At 33.6% G+C, this 19,955-nt stretch overlaps 1 protein-coding gene across 1 annotated transcript; it reads left to right on the top strand.

Annotated features, from left to right (window-relative positions):
- Positions 1-11,583: 11,583 nt before the first annotated feature.
- LOC117318099 lies at positions 11,584-19,523 on the top strand. Its single transcript, XM_033873098.1, has 4 exons — positions 11,584-11,790; positions 11,873-11,963; positions 13,562-13,750; positions 17,410-19,523. Exons 1-4 carry the CDS (start codon positions 11,584-11,586, stop codon positions 18,000-18,002), a joined length of 1,080 nt encoding a protein of 359 aa, XP_033728989.1. The 3' UTR covers positions 18,003-19,523.
- The last annotated feature ends 432 nt before the right edge of the window (positions 19,524-19,955 follow it).

Raw genomic sequence — 19,955 nt, 5'->3', positions numbered from 1 at the left:
CACCTTATACAAGGCAGATGACACTGAAGTTCGTCACACCTCAGTGAGCATTGTTGCTGTCAATCAAACGCCGTGGAAAGGCTTTGCACGTATTTCATTGGTTGATAAGAATGATTGACAAGTCATCCTCCATGCACAGGTAAGATTTACAAGACAATTACGAAATGTCTTATTATTACTATGTATCAATCTTTTACAGATAAACATATTTGCAAATAAATGATACTTATGTTTTTTAAGTTTTGCTATCAGAAAGTTAGTTTTATCACGTTTATGACCATGACGAGTTAAATATATCAATCCATAATTTTACCACCGATCATCGGAATTGTGGAAGTTATTTAATTCATGCGACGGTGTTTGTCTTGTTGAATACGGGAATAAGATGCATGTGAAAAGCATACGATTTTTAAATGATCTCCATTTCGATAGTGATACTTCACGTATACGAAAGTCAGTTCATGGTATTCCAACAACAGTTCCTTTGGTATCTTTTATCATAAACGTTAAGAAATTTATTTAACATATTTATGAAGACAGCACGGTGGTTTTTAGTAGATAAAAAACACATATTTGCCTGATTTTTTCATGTGATAATAAAAATTTCAACGTATTTTTTTTCTGAAGCGTGTGATTTAAATATTTAGCTGTGAAAACATTTCTCTATTTTATAATCCATGGGACGCAATCAAATGTTTTTTCCAAAGACTATATTGCTAGAGTTCCTATATATTTATGAATATATAAATTATATAAATTGTATTTGACATGTATTTTGAAAGTTGCAAATATACATGCATTGCATTATCTGAATTATTTTTCTAATGAAATATTTAACATAAAATGTGTTTGTTTTTAGTCATATATAAAACTGTAGTATATATCACAAGTGGTACATATGCAGAGTTAAGGTTCTTGGTGTTCAAATGTTGATGTGGTGAAACTCGGTATTACGACCACCACGTAATTAAGACAACCCCGCTATGAAGACCACTTTCACTCCATTCAATTCCATTTCATCTTAAATTGTCCTTATTTTGATTCATTACGAAAGAAATGCATTACACCTCATAATATATGAAAACCTAGCATGTTCAAATTTATAGAGCTGTTAACAAGAAGTAATAGAAATGATATCTCAAATCTTGCTAAATATCTTAAGTTTGCAAGGAACAGAAAATTAGAATGGCCTAATAACCAATAATTATGTATAGTGATATAATGTTTCTCATACATATGTTGTATTACTTTTATTAGTAGTTGAATTGTCTCTATGTGCGATTCCAGTACAAATCTATGATAAGATATTGTTTATGATGTAAATAGTAAATTAATTGTTATATACATGTATATAATCACATGTCAATATGTATGAGGGTATATATGTATACACGTGTTGTATATGTATATATGAGTGAACTGGCACACATATTCATACATGTGTGTGTATTGGATGAAGATACTTGGTATTTACAATCTGAGAATTTTACAAATATGCCAGAAATTGTTAATGTATAAGTATTTCAATTTACTATAATAATGCCATTGTCATTCTGTACAGTACATGCTAGATATCACATCCATTTGTCGGTGTGGTTATGAGGCGAAAGTGATAAATAATGTTGTTATAATATGAATATTCACATGTCTACGATTGAGCCGAAAGGCTTAAAGTAATAAAGAACTTTAACTCGTCTTTGGTTTTATTGAATAACGATATTTAAAGAAACTGTCACTTAATGATACAAAGTGAAACATGTGCAAGGATTTTTTAGTGTGTCTTATTTAAATATCACAAACATGTACATAAATTAACCGACCGTAGGATCTTTCTCCTAATATTTTTTTCTATGCATATTATTCCCGGTTTTGATTTTCCTGAAAAGTTTGACATTTTATGTTCCTTAATGATTACTTGATAAAGGGACATATACGATATGTATGTCCCTGCTTGATAATACCGCTGATAAAAATAGCGTTTGATACCTGAAATTGGCTACAGACAATTATACAAATATCAGATTATTAGGAACATGTGTGAATTTGCTTGTGTTCTCATCGCCGTTTTGTCAACATGTCACCCGATCACAGCCAGGTAAGTTGTGATTTTTATCACATGTAAGTTTCAAGGTTCCTTTGAACTGCAGCCAGAGAACTTTAGATCACAGTCCTACCTGTACCGGCATTGGAGATACATGTATAAGCTGTCGGTAAAACCGTCCATGGCCGGAGGGGGTTGGGGTGTAATATGGTGACATCTAGCTGGAGTTGCTCAATTAACGTACATACCGGGTGGCACAGGACGCAACAAGCAGGCACATTTTTCACATTCACAATGAGTCATTTTATGGTAAATTAATAAGTATTGTGTTAAAAGTGTCCATTTTCTGATATATAAAATGGTGTATTTATAATAATCAGTTTGAAATTAAGAACATCCTTTTATGAAATCTCAAGGAAATATATATCATTCAACAGATACAACTTCGAATTCACTACCCTAGAAAAAAACAGTATTTAGGACCGTTTTGGTCATTTTGAGTAACGTGTTAATTTGTGTCTTCCTCATCACGTGAAAGTGTCCGTTTTCCGATATAAAATAAAGTCTTTTCTAAAAGTCAGACCGATTTGAAATTAAGAACAACAATGTATGAAATGTCAAAGAAAATAAGATATTGAACAGATTAAATTTTACTTCACTAGAAAAAAGGCGTCTCCTGGACCGTTTTGGTAATCTTGACCCACAGCTTGAATAACATGTTAATTTGTGTCTTCCTCATCACGTGAAAGTGTCTGTTTTCTGATATAAATAAAGTATTTTTTAAACGCCAGACCGATTTGAAATTAAGAACAACAATGTATGAAATGTCAAAGAAAATATAACATTCAACAAATTAAATTTCACTTCACTAGAAAAAAAGGAGTACCCTGGACCGTTTTGGTAATTTTGTATCTTTGTATATCGACTTTAATTTGAAGACAAATTTACACCTATAGCATCAATGAAATAACGCAAATTTACACAGATTTGTTAAATTATACCAAACCAGAAATCAAACGTGTGACTTGCGTTTAATGTATGATGGTACGTCCCTGCTTTACAGAACGATACCATTGAGTCAAGTTCCTTTGCAACCACAATCAGCTCTATCAAACTTCATTACTGTACCGACATACATTTAATAAAATAATAATCATTTCACTGACATTTTTTTCAAAATAATTCAATGCAAACTTAGATTAATACGATACGTAATCTATATATGGGGTATATATTGGATACCTGTACAAATCACCTACACGTATACGTAGGTCCCGAGACAATTAGGCTTCACACAATACCAAGATTTACAAGATTTACAAGATTTTATTGGTTCACTCATGACATATATACATATGTAACAAGAGGTCATAAAGGGGAAAAAGAGAACTATTGGATGGACAAAGTAATCAATAGACAAATCAAGATAAATCATACAAATCATGAATTATTCTAATGTTCTTTACATACTTAAAAGCTTAATTACTCTTTGGATAAAACGACTTACTTTACTTAACAAACCTGAATTACATATAGAGAACATTCCTTTCATTTTGTCACAATTAGGATTAATATAATAATATTTTGGTATATAAATTGCTCGTAGTGCTACAACAGAATCATTTTTACAGACATATAGATAGTGGTACTCATCACCAACACAGTTTGTACAGAGAGGACATAACCTTTCCTCGCGAGGAACGTTATTCCATCTCCCTGTCTCTATAGGAAATTTTAAATTAGAAGTTCTAAATTTACACAAATATCTTCGGTCGTTATGATTCAATTTCAATAGGTATGGTTCAAAATTAAACTGAGATTTATACAAAGAATATACTTGTCCTCGCGAGGAGCTATCAATTTCATTAAACCATTTTTGAACAAATTGATCTTGAAGTCTTTGTTTAATGATTATTTTAAGATATTCTCTATTACTTGTACAAGAATGTTGAAGTAACCATATATCATTAAAACCAGTATTGTTCAATATGTCTCGTATATATAATAACCATCTAGAACTAAATACTGAATCCTGATGTAACTTGTACATTAATTTATACATTGTAGTAGATAATTTCATTTCGCCTGTTATGAGTTTATGCCAAAACATAATCATTCTTGTTTTTATTTCAATTTCTAAAGGGTACCTACCCAATTCACCATATACCATATAATTTGGCGTACTTGTGCGAACATTTAAAATCCTTTTACAAAACTGTAAGTGTATTTTTTCAATAATCTTAGTATTTTCGTAGCCCCAGATTTCACATGCATATAACAAAATTGGCATAACAAGTGCATCAAATAGTTTTAACTGCAGATCTATCGGTAATGAAATATTTCTAATTTTTGTATACAATGCGTACATGGCTTTCTTTGCTTGTTCCGATAATTTACTTCTGGCTTTTGTGAAAACACCATTATAATTTAACATTAATCCAAGATATGTATAGGAGTCTTGTATATCTAAACTCTCATTATTGAATAAAAAGTTGACGTTTCTTCGACTTTTTCTTTTTTCAAATATTATTACTTTTGTTTTTTGCGTGTTAACCGAAAGTTTCCATTCATCACAATAGTTTTGAAATTCGTTTAATGCATTCTGTAACCCATCTGGTGTTTCAGCCATAAGAACAGTATCATCAGCATATAATATAACAAACAGTTTTACATACAAATCCAGGTTTTGTTCACTTAGTGTATATACATCATTCAAAAACGGAACATTATGTTGGTCAAGAAAAGTTTCTAAATCATTAAGAAACAAGGAAAACAAAAATGGTGACAAATTTTCCCCTTGTTTTACCCCGACATCACACATGAAGTAATCAGACTTGTCATTACCGTTAATTACACAAGATTTTGTATTTTGATAAAGATTATAAATGACCTTGAACATTTTCCCCGTTATTCTACTATTCTGAAGTTTTCTCCATAACCCCGCTCTCCACACAGTGTCGAACGCCTTTTTAAAGTCAATGAAGGAGCAATATAGTTTTTTACCCTTCGAGAAATGTAAAGAAATTAATGAATGTAATATGAAAATATTTTCGGTGGTAGAATATCCCTTTCGGAATCCGGCTTGGGCGGATGACACTAGATTGATTTTATCGGCCAATTTGGTTAATCTATCATTAATTATAGAGGTAAATACCTTTCCCAAACAAGATACAAGTGTTATCGCTCGATAATTATCTGGGTCCCTAGGGTCTCCTTTTTTCTTATATATTGGTTTAATTATACCTACAGTCCATTCCTGAGGCACTCTTCCAGTATTAAGAATTATATTAAATAGGTCTGTATATAGAGGCAAACATATGTCTATAGTACTTTTTATGTATTCATTTCGTATTTCGTCAATTCCACTAGCTTTATTATTTTTAAGATTTTCTATAGCGTTTATTATTTCCGCTGCAGTAATTTCTGAATTAAGGTCTTCAGTGAAATCATCCTCATCATCTAAGAAAGTAATATCAATATTATCATCTTCATAATTGGCCGAGTTCAATTTTTTGAAATAATCGTAAAGTTCATTTATCGGTATTTTACTTTGACACGTTTTTGATTGGCCTGAGACCTTATTTAGCATATCCCATAAAAACTTTGGATTGTTTTTTACAGAGTCTCTTAATTTATTCTCCATATTAAATGTATACTTTTTATATTCTTTATTTACTGCTTTTCTATAAATACGACTCCCCTTTTTAGTTCGTTTTTATTCGCAAATTTTTTTATTCTGCTATAATTTTGTTTGGCAGTATGAAATTCTTTACGAAGTTTTCTACAATTAGCCGTAAACCATGGTTTATTATTATCATTTCTTCTGACTTTGTGTACAGGTTTACGTCCAAATGACATGTTAGCAGCGGTAGTGAATAAAGCACTAATACTTTTAGAAACATTATCAATTTCTGCACCTGTTACCAAATCTGGTTGTTTAGTTTTAAGGGTTTTTACATATTCTTCTAGCTCGGCAAATTGGTTACCTTCATCAGTTGCTATGAAATTAGTAAAATCATTTTTCAGTTCTTCCTTCCATTTCACATAGCTACTGTTTACCCGTCACAGGTGTTGTTTCAAGATTGACTGGCATGAGCTCGTGTCATAATCGCTCAGGTAAGGCCGGTTTTCAGAAGTAATTTTTGGTATATTTTAACAGGAACCGGACATAATATCGGTCCTGTGTTCGGAATTCAGAGGGATCGGTATTTGGAAGTGTTTTAATACTATGATAAAGAAGGAACAATTCCGTACAATGACAATTTGTTCGGTATTCAGAGGTGTTCAGTTTTTAGAAGGTTCGGTTTTCTGAAGTTGCACTGTACTAGTATTTGTTAATTTCGTTTTGATTAGGTTTGATATAGCATGTACCGCTACGTGTAAGAAGATAGATTAATAACAACGGTACACGTATTTTTTGTGTTAATTTGGGATTCGTGGTACTTTTACAGAAAAATATTTGGCTCTGAAAAGAGCTGTTGTCGGGATGCAGGATTTCATCTCAGTCAGCGTCTAAAACTTCGCCACACCAGCATTTAGTCCCGACATATCTTCAGCTATTTAGTAGGCATGTAGGCGTTAACATAACATAAGTGATGCCGTAGCAGAAGGTCACAGTGACTGGGCTGTAAATCATATTTAAAAAAAAAATATCAAAGCAAACAGGATACAAAAGTCATGTAAGTCAGGTATAAAATACAAATAATTTTTACGACACAAATGAAGCTACAGAATACAAATGAGATATTGACTATCGTGGACTTAGATACCACGAGAATGTACATTCTGAAATATAAGCACAGATGATACAAATAAACTTACATTTTTTATACAACACGTACTTTTTTGTCTAATAAAAGTATTTATATCCCAATTCAAGTAACAATAATAAGCAAATTAAGATATTGTATCTAAATGGATAATAGAAATTATACATCGTGATGCAATGTTTGATATACACACCCATGACCGCGTACTCGGTGACGACTCGGTGCACAAATACAAAGGCACACAAAAAAGTTGCACATAGGCGGACGCTGCACTGTGACATTAAACTGGGAAACCGACATGGTTGGCAAAAAGAGTACATTTTAACACTTAGCAGACAGAGACCCCCTCCATCATTAGAGACGCCCGTTTTTCTAAAAAATACATGTATAAAAATAGTTAAAATTTTGAGCCAGTAAGAACTACAATGCCACATCATAGCGTAATATTGGTTCGTACTTTAATGCTGAAAGGAATAACAGAAAACGCATACATGTAATGTAACTATATCAACTTGAAGGCGAGTTTCATTTTATACCAACGTGTTACTAAGAAATAATTAACGATGATTCGTGTATTGTTGCAGGATATACAACGAGGACGAGGATATTTTGCAATTAAATTAATAACGAAGGCCGCAGGCCCGAGTTAATAATCAAAATTGCAAAATATCCGAGTTGTATATCCTGCAACAATACACGAGTCAAAGTTGATCATTTCTATTCTACCATGTACTGTTTAGTTCTGAGATCGACCTCTTTCTAATAGAAAAAACGGCAAAACAAAAAACAAAACAAAAACGGGAAAACCTTGTAAATTATTTCTTGAGTATTGCATTATTTTGTTGATAAAGTATACATTTCTTTACATGCACTACAGTACTACAATCAAGAACATCTATCATATGGCATTTATTTTAAAAATTTAAATAAAAAAAGCGGCCTTCGTAGGATTCGAACTAGCGTCGTGATAATCAGTTTTGCCACTCGTAATCTGAGTACTTCGATTATGTCAGTTGGGCGAAGGGTCGTGGCCTAACTTTCATGCACGAGTACATTAACTATCATCGTGGCAGTCAGGTAAAGAGGCGTGGCTTACCATCCATGCATGAGTACATTGCTAACCATTGTGTCAGTCAGATGTAGGGGCGTGATTTATTCTTCGTACGCAGTCATGTGTCTAACCTTAAAGTTGAAGTCGGTTGTTGCCATTTCTCATACTTATGACAATGTTATTTCAATTCACAAAACAGTTTTTTCTGTGCATGTTTTTTACCATTACATCTACTCAGTACACATTTCTCAATAACGTCATCATGAGCGTTTTAATATGTATAATACCACATGGAATACACATTAACGAATGAACAATTAAACATGTAATTATCATTTGTTAACGTATTATCAAATTGTTTTATTTTTAAAATTCTTTTTTTTTTATTATTATTTAATCTTATTTATGTTGTAATCTTATACCCGTGTACATTGTCATACTGTTGATAAATTACGCTAAGGTATGAATTTGAGATAAATAAGTATGTGGTATGTTATAAGTCCTAATCTTGAGTACATATAAATATTGTCGTGGTTTATCATTCACTGGTAAATCGGACATTATATTACATCTAAATATGTACATTACACCTCATTTATATATCATTCATTCATTACACTTTTCCACAGCGTCTGCTTATACAGCATTCGATATCGTCATTAGGGAGTTACTTCCCTTCGTTTCGTTTGGTCAATTGATACAACGATAAGGGTCGATAATGGTCAACTGAGAGCCACGCCACCACAGGTAAAACCGAGTGCTGAATGATCAAGATTCGCGGCGGACAAATTGCTTTGATGTTTCGCGGAGAAACGATCACCGCGGATTTTGGTGAACACATTACCACCGGGGATCACGATGACGCCGTTTTCATGATCCGTGATAAGGATTTAGGGTGATAAATCGTGGTGATTGACCCCTTGAATAGAAAATTAGACGCGGGCACATGGTGTTTTTGTGTGAATTCCTAAGAGCCGGACTGTAATTAAGCGTTTTCATCTATAACATGAACTAGAAAATGTCTGTAAGACACGAGCATCCCCGCTCATACGCCCCTTTGTCCAGAACTTTGTATTACGTGATACAATGGTGCAAATGTATAGAGGTTCTCAAGGTAAGACAGTGATTGGTTCGGAACCGGGCAGTAAAATTATGTCTCATTCAGAAGGTGAAAACGTGATCTTTGACTTTTAAGCCTAAATCAGTGACCACCAGAATCATTTATGTGTTGGTTATCAAGGTAGTGTTGACCTTGATCTTCATCTTAAGCTACAAAATCTCTTATATAATACATTCACGACAATCCCTTGAGTGGTAGTACTCTGACCTTTGTCCTGGATATTGTTACTGTACCATGTCAAAGATCTTGAACATGTATAGGAGATAAAATTTCAGCAAGGACCATCTTTGAATCATTCACAACTTAAACTCATCAGCGGTTTTTGTTTTGTTTGTTGGTTTTAGCTAAACGTAAACTCATGCCGTGGCACGACGTCCGTCGGTCGTCCGTCTTTACCTGCCAAACCATGATGGGGTTTCTCAACTTATATATATATATATCTATATATGCATGTACATGTATATAAACGGGATCCGGACTCCTCAGTAAGACACCGAACGTGCTTCTATTCGGGTTAACAATTGTGATTACCATAAGTTGAAGTTGTTTCGTAATTTAGATTAAATCAATGAAAAGAAAACCCAAATAAGCCGCATCACTCACCTGGTATCCTAATCGGAAGCCTGCTGATGTTTCATTGTCCCTTTAACATTGATATATATATATATATATACATTTATTTTGTATATATATGATATTGTTAAAAGATCGATAAAACATCAGAAACCATCGGGTTACTGGTATGCAATTTTCACTGAACTTCACAGTTGATCTAACTCAAAATAATTTAAGCCAATATCAACATGAGTGTACCACTGACCAATGTCAAGGGAAACAACTGTTGATTTTGCATTCTAAATGTCATAAGTAATTTACTCGTAGCTATAAGAATTGCAGCAATTCACAAAGGAGTTCGAGTTCGAATCCTCAACCTCGATTTACCACATGGGGTGCCCAAGAAGACACTACAAATCGAATATGCACTTTATGTAATTTAAGAGAAATAGGCGACCAATTTCTTTATTTATTATTTAATTGTAATCAATAACTTATACTCAATAGCAGAGGGAAATATATGTCTAGATATTATTATGATAGTCCTAATACATTTAAATTTCATACACTATTCAATTACGTACATATGTGTACATTGTAAATGTAACTCAAAATTAACTTATTTCATTGGCTAAATCCATTATTGATACAAATGAGATAATCAATTCACAATACTGATGTCCATCCTGTTTTACCATGCATGCATCATTGTTATCCGTTTGTTAATGTTCATATTCTCTGCACTGCACTGTTTACGAGAATAGACAAAATTGCCATTGTCATTGTCAAACGATACTGACTGGAAACACAAGATGGACGTGATCCATTTCTAACCTAGCTACATGTGCATACATATTATATGTATGTAAATTACTGGAATACACCACAATACTCAAACCTAGCTGGGGCTACCAGTGCAACGATGGTGACCCTGTGTGATAGAACAAAACTCCGCGTAAGTTGGAACGTGACACCAGAACTCCGATAGTACGCTAGAAATAAACTTTGATACAACTATGAAAAAAAAACCAAAAAAAACAAAAAAACGTTCAGTTTCATCAAATATAATAGAGGAACGATAGAAGAGTATGGTATATACATTGTACTTATTATATTTATGCCAACAAGTTGATATCAATTAATAAAATACTAGATAATCAGTACAATGGCAAAAAAAATGTATGAAAATTTGAGAAATTCATCGCAAACATTTGGTCTGAATGGTAACGCTCGTGAGCAGGTAACCGGGCCGTCTATGTCAAGAAACACCTAGAATAAGTCTACGCGGGTTAGCCACACATGTACATATATTACGCGCCTTCTTGTAATTTTCAGGTTTGGTGTGTATTTTTTTGTGTGAAACAGTTACAATAATATCATTGCATTTGTGTTTATCTATGTAGTGTCGTTTATATAAGAATAATATGAAAAAGTATAGACAGTTTATTTGGTTTTACATGAATTTATACATACATTTTGTATATACAGCAATATATGTAGCAATTTTTGTGATATACAGTGTACACAAGTACAACTATATGTGTATATGTATCAAAAATAAATTAGGTCATTTTATGTAATCAAAATAAGCTTGTATTGAAATATCTGCTTTTATGTTTCTGTTACTATCCGATAACAAATATGCTACATCAAAACATTTGAGCATGTGTTCCTATTGATTACAAACCGGTTTATTTTCTCGAACAACGACAGTTCTCTAAGAGTGATCTAATTGTTACCAAAACTAGCTGTAGAGCAAACTAATGTATTTTTAATGTGCCATCAGAAACAGTGTGATAACAATGTAGCACGGATAGGAACTGTATACTACAAACTAAAGGTGGTCATTAATCATGCCACGTCGAATCACGTATAGACTGGATCCACTTTCGTTTTAGCGATCAGGAAAGTGTAGTCGATAAATTAAGGTTTTAAAGCGATAGCATTCCAGTACATTAAACGTATTATAAGTTTTTTTAGAGTATTCAGGGAAATGTAGTCGATAAATTGGGGCTTTCAGTGGGTAGAATTTTCGTTTCTGTCGAAAATGGCGGAGGACATGATACCTAACGAAGCAGAAGGGCACTACGCGTTTGAAGCTCTCGATGCCTTCCTTAATAAAGAAGATCCAAATTCTTGGGAGAGTATGACTCTACAAGTAGTATTCTGTAATCCTTTAGGAGGGTACTCTTTTCGTGAGGCTGTCGTGACCACACAAGAAATGCTGAGTACGTTCAATTGTTACCCAGATCAGGTATCGAAGACTTTACCAATGAAAAACTGTTGGGATATTGAAAAATTACATAATTTGATCAAGTTCCGCCGAGGATTGATAGGCGACGGAGGAGAACCGGGCCACCAAACGACAGAAAAGTATTTCAGATGAAGAAAACATAGCCTTTGATTTATTGGATAATTACTTAAAAGGTTTGTTTAATAGACCTAACATGAAATTTTATACGAAATTGTCTTTCTGCCTAGTTAATTGTTACTAGGGAAAGTGTATGTATATGAAAATTATACAGTAACATATATATTCCTGCCATCACCCGGAGTATCCTCAGGCCCTGCCACCATATATATATACGTCTGTCAGGTCCAGAGAAAACTCGCGCTATATACCAAGTGCCCCACCAGAAGGAATAAAATCTTGGTCTCCAGCTTGATTTAGTACAAATAGTGTTATCATGTCACTTTCGTTCCAACCGACCTGAGACAAAACACACCTTTTAAACAATTTGGTAATAATTAAGACTCTTTTTCTAGAGAGTCAATCTTAGCAGAGACACTCAATATCACCACCATGGAATTTCTTTTGGCGCTCATGTGAAAGAACATGAAAAAAAAAACATTCTTGCCGAGTGTGCTATAGGCTACTGTAGGTACAACTCAATCCAATGCAGTTCCCTTTTCGGTCTGATTAAGTTTTTGATTTGTTGTACTGCAATAAATAAGTGAATTTTTTTTTAAATAGTAATCAAACCATGCAGGCCCATGCATGCAGTCTCAGTTGTGATAGTCCCAGGTGCTTATACTTACTGAGCCAAAAGAAGTATTTTGATTTTGTCAAATGAGTCGCAGAAACTGTACTTACACAGTGTACTATATGTACATTACATCCACATTACAGGTAAATTCTATCACGCCATGAGTAAGCACCGATGAGTCCTGCTGATCCTCTGTGATCCTCAGTGTCCCGATCGCGGAGGTTCATCGCGACACGCTTGGTCACCACAATATTTGATGATTTAACCCCGGTGACTGATTGGCATAATTGGTCTATCACCGGGGAACACGGAGATGTACGATCGTCACGTTAAAACGGCGAGGGTATCACTATTAATTTCTATGAACCGGAGTGTACAATACTCTCTGATCCATTCTTGTACATCAGACATGCTGATTGTCATATTTTCAAATAATTATAAAAAAAAAATGCTGGTTCTAATAAATTACAGCTGAGTGTTTAAGCGGGACTGGGCTGGGTCGATCATCAGTGACCAGGTAGCTCAATTGGTAGAGCATCCTGCTAGTGTTCGGAGGTCCTGGGTTCGAACCCCGGTCTGGCCTTTACATTTTCTCCTCTCCTGTTACAAAATTGTCGCCCAAGTAAAATACCCACGGTTGTGGTATAAGGGTCTCGTGTGTCTTCTAGGGCGAAGACTTGGTAAAAAGGAGGGAGGTGTGTAGCGGGACTGGACTGGGTCGATCATCGGTTACCAGGTAGCTCGATTGGTAGAGCATCCGGCTAATGTTCGGAGGTCCCGGGTTCGAATCCCGGTCTGGCTGCTACATTTTCTCCTCTCCTGTTACATGAGCAATACATAAAGGGTTTACATAGCGCTATTATGTCTATCATATCTTCATTAATGCAATAAAAATTCTGTTTTTATTGTCACTATATTTACATCTTGACTTTTTTTCAGAATTTGATAAACACCGTCTGTCTCTTGGAAAGGTATTGAACAGATTGAGTATTCTTGAGAAAAACATAGTATATACTGCACAAGTTTCTGGCTCTACAGTGAATGCTGGTGCCACAGAATCAAGTTTTGATAGAGATCAGAAGGAAGCTTCCATTACTGAAGTACTGAATACACACCTGTTCAGCCACCTAGCAGTTGGAGACTGCGTGATTGATGATAATATTTCCACATCAGGAAAATGTAGCTGTGGATGTGGGGTAGATGTCAAGAGAGGAAATAATTTTTTAGGTAAGACTTTACTTTAATTATACCTACGTACAGTCAAACTTCATTATATAAAAGTCTGATAACTCAAAGACTCTGCTTAAATTGATGTAAAAATTCAATTCTGACAATTAAAATTGTATGCTTAAATTGATGTAAAAATTCAATTCTGACAGTTAAAATTGTATGCTTCAATTGATGTAAAAATTAAATTCTGACAGTTAAAATTGTATAAAAATATGCTTGGTTGCCTCATATATAATATGACTCTGACTTCGAGATAACACAGTTTGACTGTATATACATGTACATATTTCTGATCGATTCATGTCACATTTTTGGCTCATTTGGTTGTAAAAAAATGTCATAATGTTGGTCATATTTGTCATATTTTCTAGCGATAGATTTATAAGATATTAGCTTTGTTGAGATATGCTTATTGTATACTTTGTATGTGTGAGGCTGTGCTTCCTGAAATGACCATTCATGATCAGTTTCTACACCTTGGCTACAGCTTAGAGTTTTGTACGGTAAAAATATTTTACTTCTTAAAAGATCAAAATTTGGGTTTTGTGTTACTTATTTAATCGCTCATTTATCAATGGGATTCAATTTGATGAAACTTAAGGTAATTGAGTGACAATATAATTTATTAGTGATGGGACGATTATCAATTATCACTCAATTAATCCTGCTTAACCGAGGATTGATTATAAATATCAATAATCGATTATTTGAAAAAAAAAAATAAATTCAACATGCCAGTGATTCTGTATTCTTGCCTTTTTCAAAGAACATGCAAGATGTTAAAAGATAAAGAAGTTAGAATTTTTTTTTTTAGAAATATAAATGTATTTCTTCATTCTTTTATATTCAAGCACAGGTTTACATTATAATAATGAGTCATACATGGGTAAATACCATACTAATTAAAATAACCAATCAATAATAGTCTCAAACATGTTCTTTTGGTACGCTCTATCATATTCAGAACAAGAAAACTTTAGCCATAGCAATAAACACCACATATTAATTTTCAACAAACTGTTCTGATTATAATCAACTAATTAGTAATTTGGGTCTAACCGATTATTGATTATGTAAATCCCAACCGATTCCCAACACTATCATTCATAGATCATAAGTTGTGCTCCCTGAAATGATCTTCTGTTACATCTGTTAAGTATGGAGTTATTTCCCTTTGTTTGATAAAAATTCTGGCAATGTCTCCACTCATTTTCAGATTGTATTTTTAGGTCATCTGACCCAAAGGGCTAATATTCTTTTTATTTCAAAACACTACTCCTCCTTAACCCTTTGGTGGATGACATTTATGGTAATGATGCTTGATTGAGGGGTGTGTCTCTGCTGTTAATGTTCTTATTTTTCCCCAAAAAAGAAATTTGAAATTTGATTAAAAATTCCTAAAAATGCAGAAAAATATAATGGTAAATAATAAGTACACAAAATATATCAGAAAAAGGACAGTCAATGGACAAAAATGGTGTGAATGCTGCATTATAAAATTGATTAAACATTATATGCATGAAATACATAAAAGAAGCATGTATACAAACATTGTGTAATTTACACTCAGGTCATGCTGAATTGACCCACACTCCTGTTAACATTTTTTTGGATAAATGCAAGTCTAGAAATGTAGATTATTATAATTACACATACACATTTCGTATACACCATTATTATATGCTTAAAACTATGATACAAATTTATCTGTGCCTTATTACACGATTGTGCTGTTTTGTGCAAATTTATGTTATTACTTTATCCCACCATGTTATTGGACATATGTGTGGTATAGATAATGATAAGTTTGGGTCATCGAGGCAGTGACACAGTTAATGTGATATACATGAATAAACCATTCATTAAATACTACCACCAAATTAGAAAATTGAATGTCAGGCCTATGTTTGAGTAAAGTTCGTAAGAGTTATTCTCCCTGTGAGCACTGATACAATTGCATGTAAGCTGATCTATAGATTGGCCCCCTGTCTCAAGAATATTAGAGTTATAAATGAAATTGAGCTTTATAATTTTGGTCTCCAGTGTACTAATGTCTGTGTTCGACATTAGTGTGCGAGAGACAACCAAACGAGGTGACTTGGTCCGCCATGTTTTTATTCTACTGAATCAGCATCCGGAAACCCGGATGTACACACATCTATACAGGTGTTACGTCATACACATGTGTAATGCTGGGGTGCTGTATTTAGCAAATGGACATTTAGCTAGGCAATTCTTGATAAAAAAACTTAGGGTATGTTGGCCATTCTAGCTAATCTAGTCAGAAGCCCTGTTAAAGCTATGACAGGGTCTGTTGGCCAGTCTAGTTAATCTAGTCAGAAGCCCTGTTGAAGCTGTGTCTGTTGGCCATTCTAGCTAATCTAGTCAGAAGCCCTGTTGAAGCTGTGTCTGTTGGCCATTCTAGCTAATCTAGTCAGAAGCTCTGTTAAAGCTGTGACACGAGGAAAACGACAAAACAATATGATGAAATATAAAGTGCAGAAAACTACTTTTTATTTGATGAAGGGGGAAAAAGGACATTTACGTGTTGTATCATTTAAATTTTAGTGGTTATTTATTGTGTTGATTCTTTCATGATCAAATATTTATCATAATGTATCATTGCAAAGAAAGTTATATGATTTCATTTATGATAAAATAGGTTTTTCTTTTTTTTAAATGTTCAAATTTTCATATTTTGTTGAAGTAAAATTGCCCCCAAAAATAAAATTCTTATTGTACCCTTGGTATGTAAAGTTTGTCAACTAACATAGGATTCTTTCTGTAACCACTTAACATGTACAGAGAATTATTTCTTTTTAAATGCTTTTTGTATTTATATTCATTGTCATTTTGAAATAATCACTTTTTGAAAAATATGCATATTTTTTCCGAAAAAGTCTAGATAAAAAAATAAGCATCAAAAGGCATAGAAACCTTTTGAAACAAAGAAAATGGTGATGCAAAGAAAGATTGATATCACTCATGTCAATTTGCCTGACTATCGGTTCATTGTTTTCTGACTGTGTCATATCCCCTTAAGAAAATGAACCACTCTATACTGTAGAACATGAAATGTTCATGTGTTTAATGTTTAATTTGGAGCTTTTAAATTATTGATGGTTGCAAGCATTCATGGTTAGCCTATGCATCAATAATACATGCATTGTACAACAATATCTGTGGTATCTGAATTCGTTGTTCCATAACAACTATTAAAACAACGAAAGTTTACACACAAAGAACCTTTCATGTTACATGTGTTTAATGGAATCCATATAAATTATATGCTTTGCTGAAAGCATTCATGATCAGAGTTAGCAGGGAGTCAATATTCTGGGCATTTTGTGCATGAATTGTTTTAATCTCCTGGTTTTAGAGGTAAGAAAAAATATTAACAATAATAAAATAGACACTCTGGTGGCATAATTTTTAGGGACTAAGGAATGTAAGTAAGACTTTGACTTACACTAATACAGATTAAACTAAACATGGACTGTAGTTTCCAAGCATGATAAAGATAAGTAAAGGTAAGTAACACATTTAGTGTTTTGAAGTTCGAACTGAACTAAGGGGAATAAATCATTATGTATATATTTCATTCATGAAATTATAACTTGAAAATTCAAATTTTTAAGCTTAATTGTATATTGTAGGGCTTGACCTGACATGGCATGGCAATGTCAACATGATGATAAATGGAGTGCTACCATTAACCGTCTTGGAAGATGAGGACAACACATTTAAATTTGAGGAACAAGATCTTAAATGGAGTTCAACAGATGATATGAAAAAAGACATTAGTGAATTAAGCCTTAAACACAAAACTTTCAAAAGTCAGTTGATAGCAGAGACAATTACTAATGCATTTGCACAAACTAATGCAAATGTAGATCTTTTAGGCCTGCCAATACCAGCTTTCGGCTGTACACCAGACAAAATCTGTGTTTACTCATATGATTGCAAAAATGACATTTTATTGAAGAAGATGGATATTCTGAAAATTGACGAAGAACACTTGACTGCCCTCACTATTGTGAAGATATGGTTGTACTTAAATTTTTCATTATTTATGAGAAGAGATTCCACAGACCTAGACAAACACCCAGATCTTGGAGACTATAGAGCAAAATTTTTGTCATGTAATGAAAATGTTCCTCGATTTTACTCCAAAATCCAACCTGGTGCTCTGGTATTTTCCAGAGCTAGTTATGAGCCCAGCTTGCGATTTGTTGGCCTAAGACAGTAGCATTTATACACAACTGATTACCCAGATAGTTTAATTGATATGCAATGTGATTAGTGGACCAGCCTAAACTAGCATGAGTCATACAGTCCAAAACTTCTATTATGCAGAACGTTAAAGGGATAATTCTGCATAAGTTGGAATTCCATTACTTCATAACAATGGAACAAAGCATGATCTACTTACATTGTATATTCTTATGGAAATTGTATTCCTCAATTTACCATATGAACAAACACAAGATACTCGATTTATAGTAATTCTTTATAGATCTAACTCGATCATTTCACAAATGTTCTTGCGGTACTGTGTCACAACAGGTTTGTTTTAGCTAGACAGTTTGAAATATTTGAGTAGATTTTAAAATGTACTAGAAATAAGCCCAATGATGCAAAGAATTGAAGTTGCAATATCAGCAAAAATATTAAGTGAACACTTAGGTATTCACCAAGTACTTCACATAAATCGATGATCATGCACCAAGTACTTCACATAAATCGATGATCATGCACCAAGTACATTTGTACTTCACATAAATCGATGATCATGCACCAAGTACTTCACATAAATCGATGATCATGCACCAAGTACTTCACATAAATCGATGATCATGCACCAAGTACTTCACATAAATCGATGATCATGCACCAAGTACTTCACATAAATCGATGATCATGCACCAAGTACTTCACATAAATCGATGATCATGCACCAAGTACTTCACATAAATCGATGATCATGTACCAAGTACTTCACATAAATCGATGATCCTGTTTCAGATTTTCCAATGCTCCATATTTAGGTGGTCTAATTCAGTTTTGGTCGGGGTATTCCCATTGATTACACTTGTCACAGGAAAGATATTTTTAGGCTAACAATAGTTTTAAAAGTCAGTTGAAAGAGTTCTGAAAAGTTGCAGAACACTGGTTACAAATGTTCGAACTTGTGTAGAATAACACTAGAAAGAAAGTGTTAGTTTTTCTAGAACCTCACATCAAGATATAAAATACCTAGTGAAATATCGTTTTTCATACTTAACATTAGCCCGAGTTTAGTCTGGCCCTTAGAAGACCATGACTGGTGTAGGGCCATAGGGCACTAATATACCACTACCTCTAGCCCTGACACCCTGTCTACCTCTGGCCCTGACATCCTGTCTGGTAGACATAGTGTCAGGGCCAGAGGAAACTCGGGCTAGCTGAACTTGTGAGAGTTTCACTTGGTTGTAGTTTGCACATTTAGAATTAAAAATCAATATAGTTCGCAGCTTTCTGACTGAAAATTTTAAAAAGAAAATTATTCTTTCTAAAACTGCTATTCTACCTAGTCAAGAGGTTGAGTAACGTTCATGAATTTCATTATTTCATGAAATATTTACAGCATTAGTCTTTTTCCTATGTAAGGGACAGACTCAAATGATTGACCGTGGGTATAATACTTGAGTAATGCATGATTAAAATGAATTTACTGCTTTGTAAATAAGACTTAACCAATACATTTTAATAAAATGTCGTTCGTAAACTATGTTTGCAATTATTGTTGTCGTTCGTAAACTATGTTTGCAATTATTGTTTATTGCCTTGGCAGTATATATTCAAGGAAGAACATTTCTGTTGGCGGCTGTTTTAGGGGAAGCATATACAGGATGCTTCAGACCAAAATGAAGCAGAATGTTTCCATTCCTGTTGAAAAAAATCCTTATTGTGCCCAATCTCTCAGCCAAAATGGACAGAAATCGGCTATTCATTTAAGCATTGAACTGTTTGTGTATGGTATTTATGATATATTTGAATGCCAGAGCTTTGCAAGCAAACAACATAATGTGCGTTAACACATTGCGATTTTTTTTCTTGCAAAGCTTTGGCATTCAAATAGATCATAGATACCATACAGAAACAGTTCAACGCTTATATTTACATTCCTTTTCCTTTTTTTTATTTTCTAAACGCTATAATT

This window comes from Pecten maximus, chromosome 19 (assembly GCF_902652985.1).
Source record: "Pecten maximus chromosome 19, xPecMax1.1, whole genome shotgun sequence".
In the NCBI taxonomy this organism is placed as follows: domain Eukaryota; kingdom Metazoa; phylum Mollusca; class Bivalvia; order Pectinida; family Pectinidae; genus Pecten; species Pecten maximus.
The sequence above is the reverse complement of the archived record's forward strand: the minus strand, read 5'-3'. Positions and strand labels throughout refer to the sequence as shown.

Coding starts and splice junctions, on each gene's coding strand:
- LOC117318099 (XM_033873098.1), top strand. CDS start 11,584: ATGGCGGAGGACATGATACCTAACGAAGCAGAAGGGCACTACGCGTTT. Junction 11,791..11,872: donor TCAATTGTTACCCAGATCAG/GTATCGAAGACT, acceptor GAGGATTGATAG/GCGACGGAGGAGAACCGGGC. Junction 11,964..13,561: donor ATTGGATAATTACTTAAAAG/GTTTGTTTAATA, acceptor CTGGCTCTACAG/TGAATGCTGGTGCCACAGAA.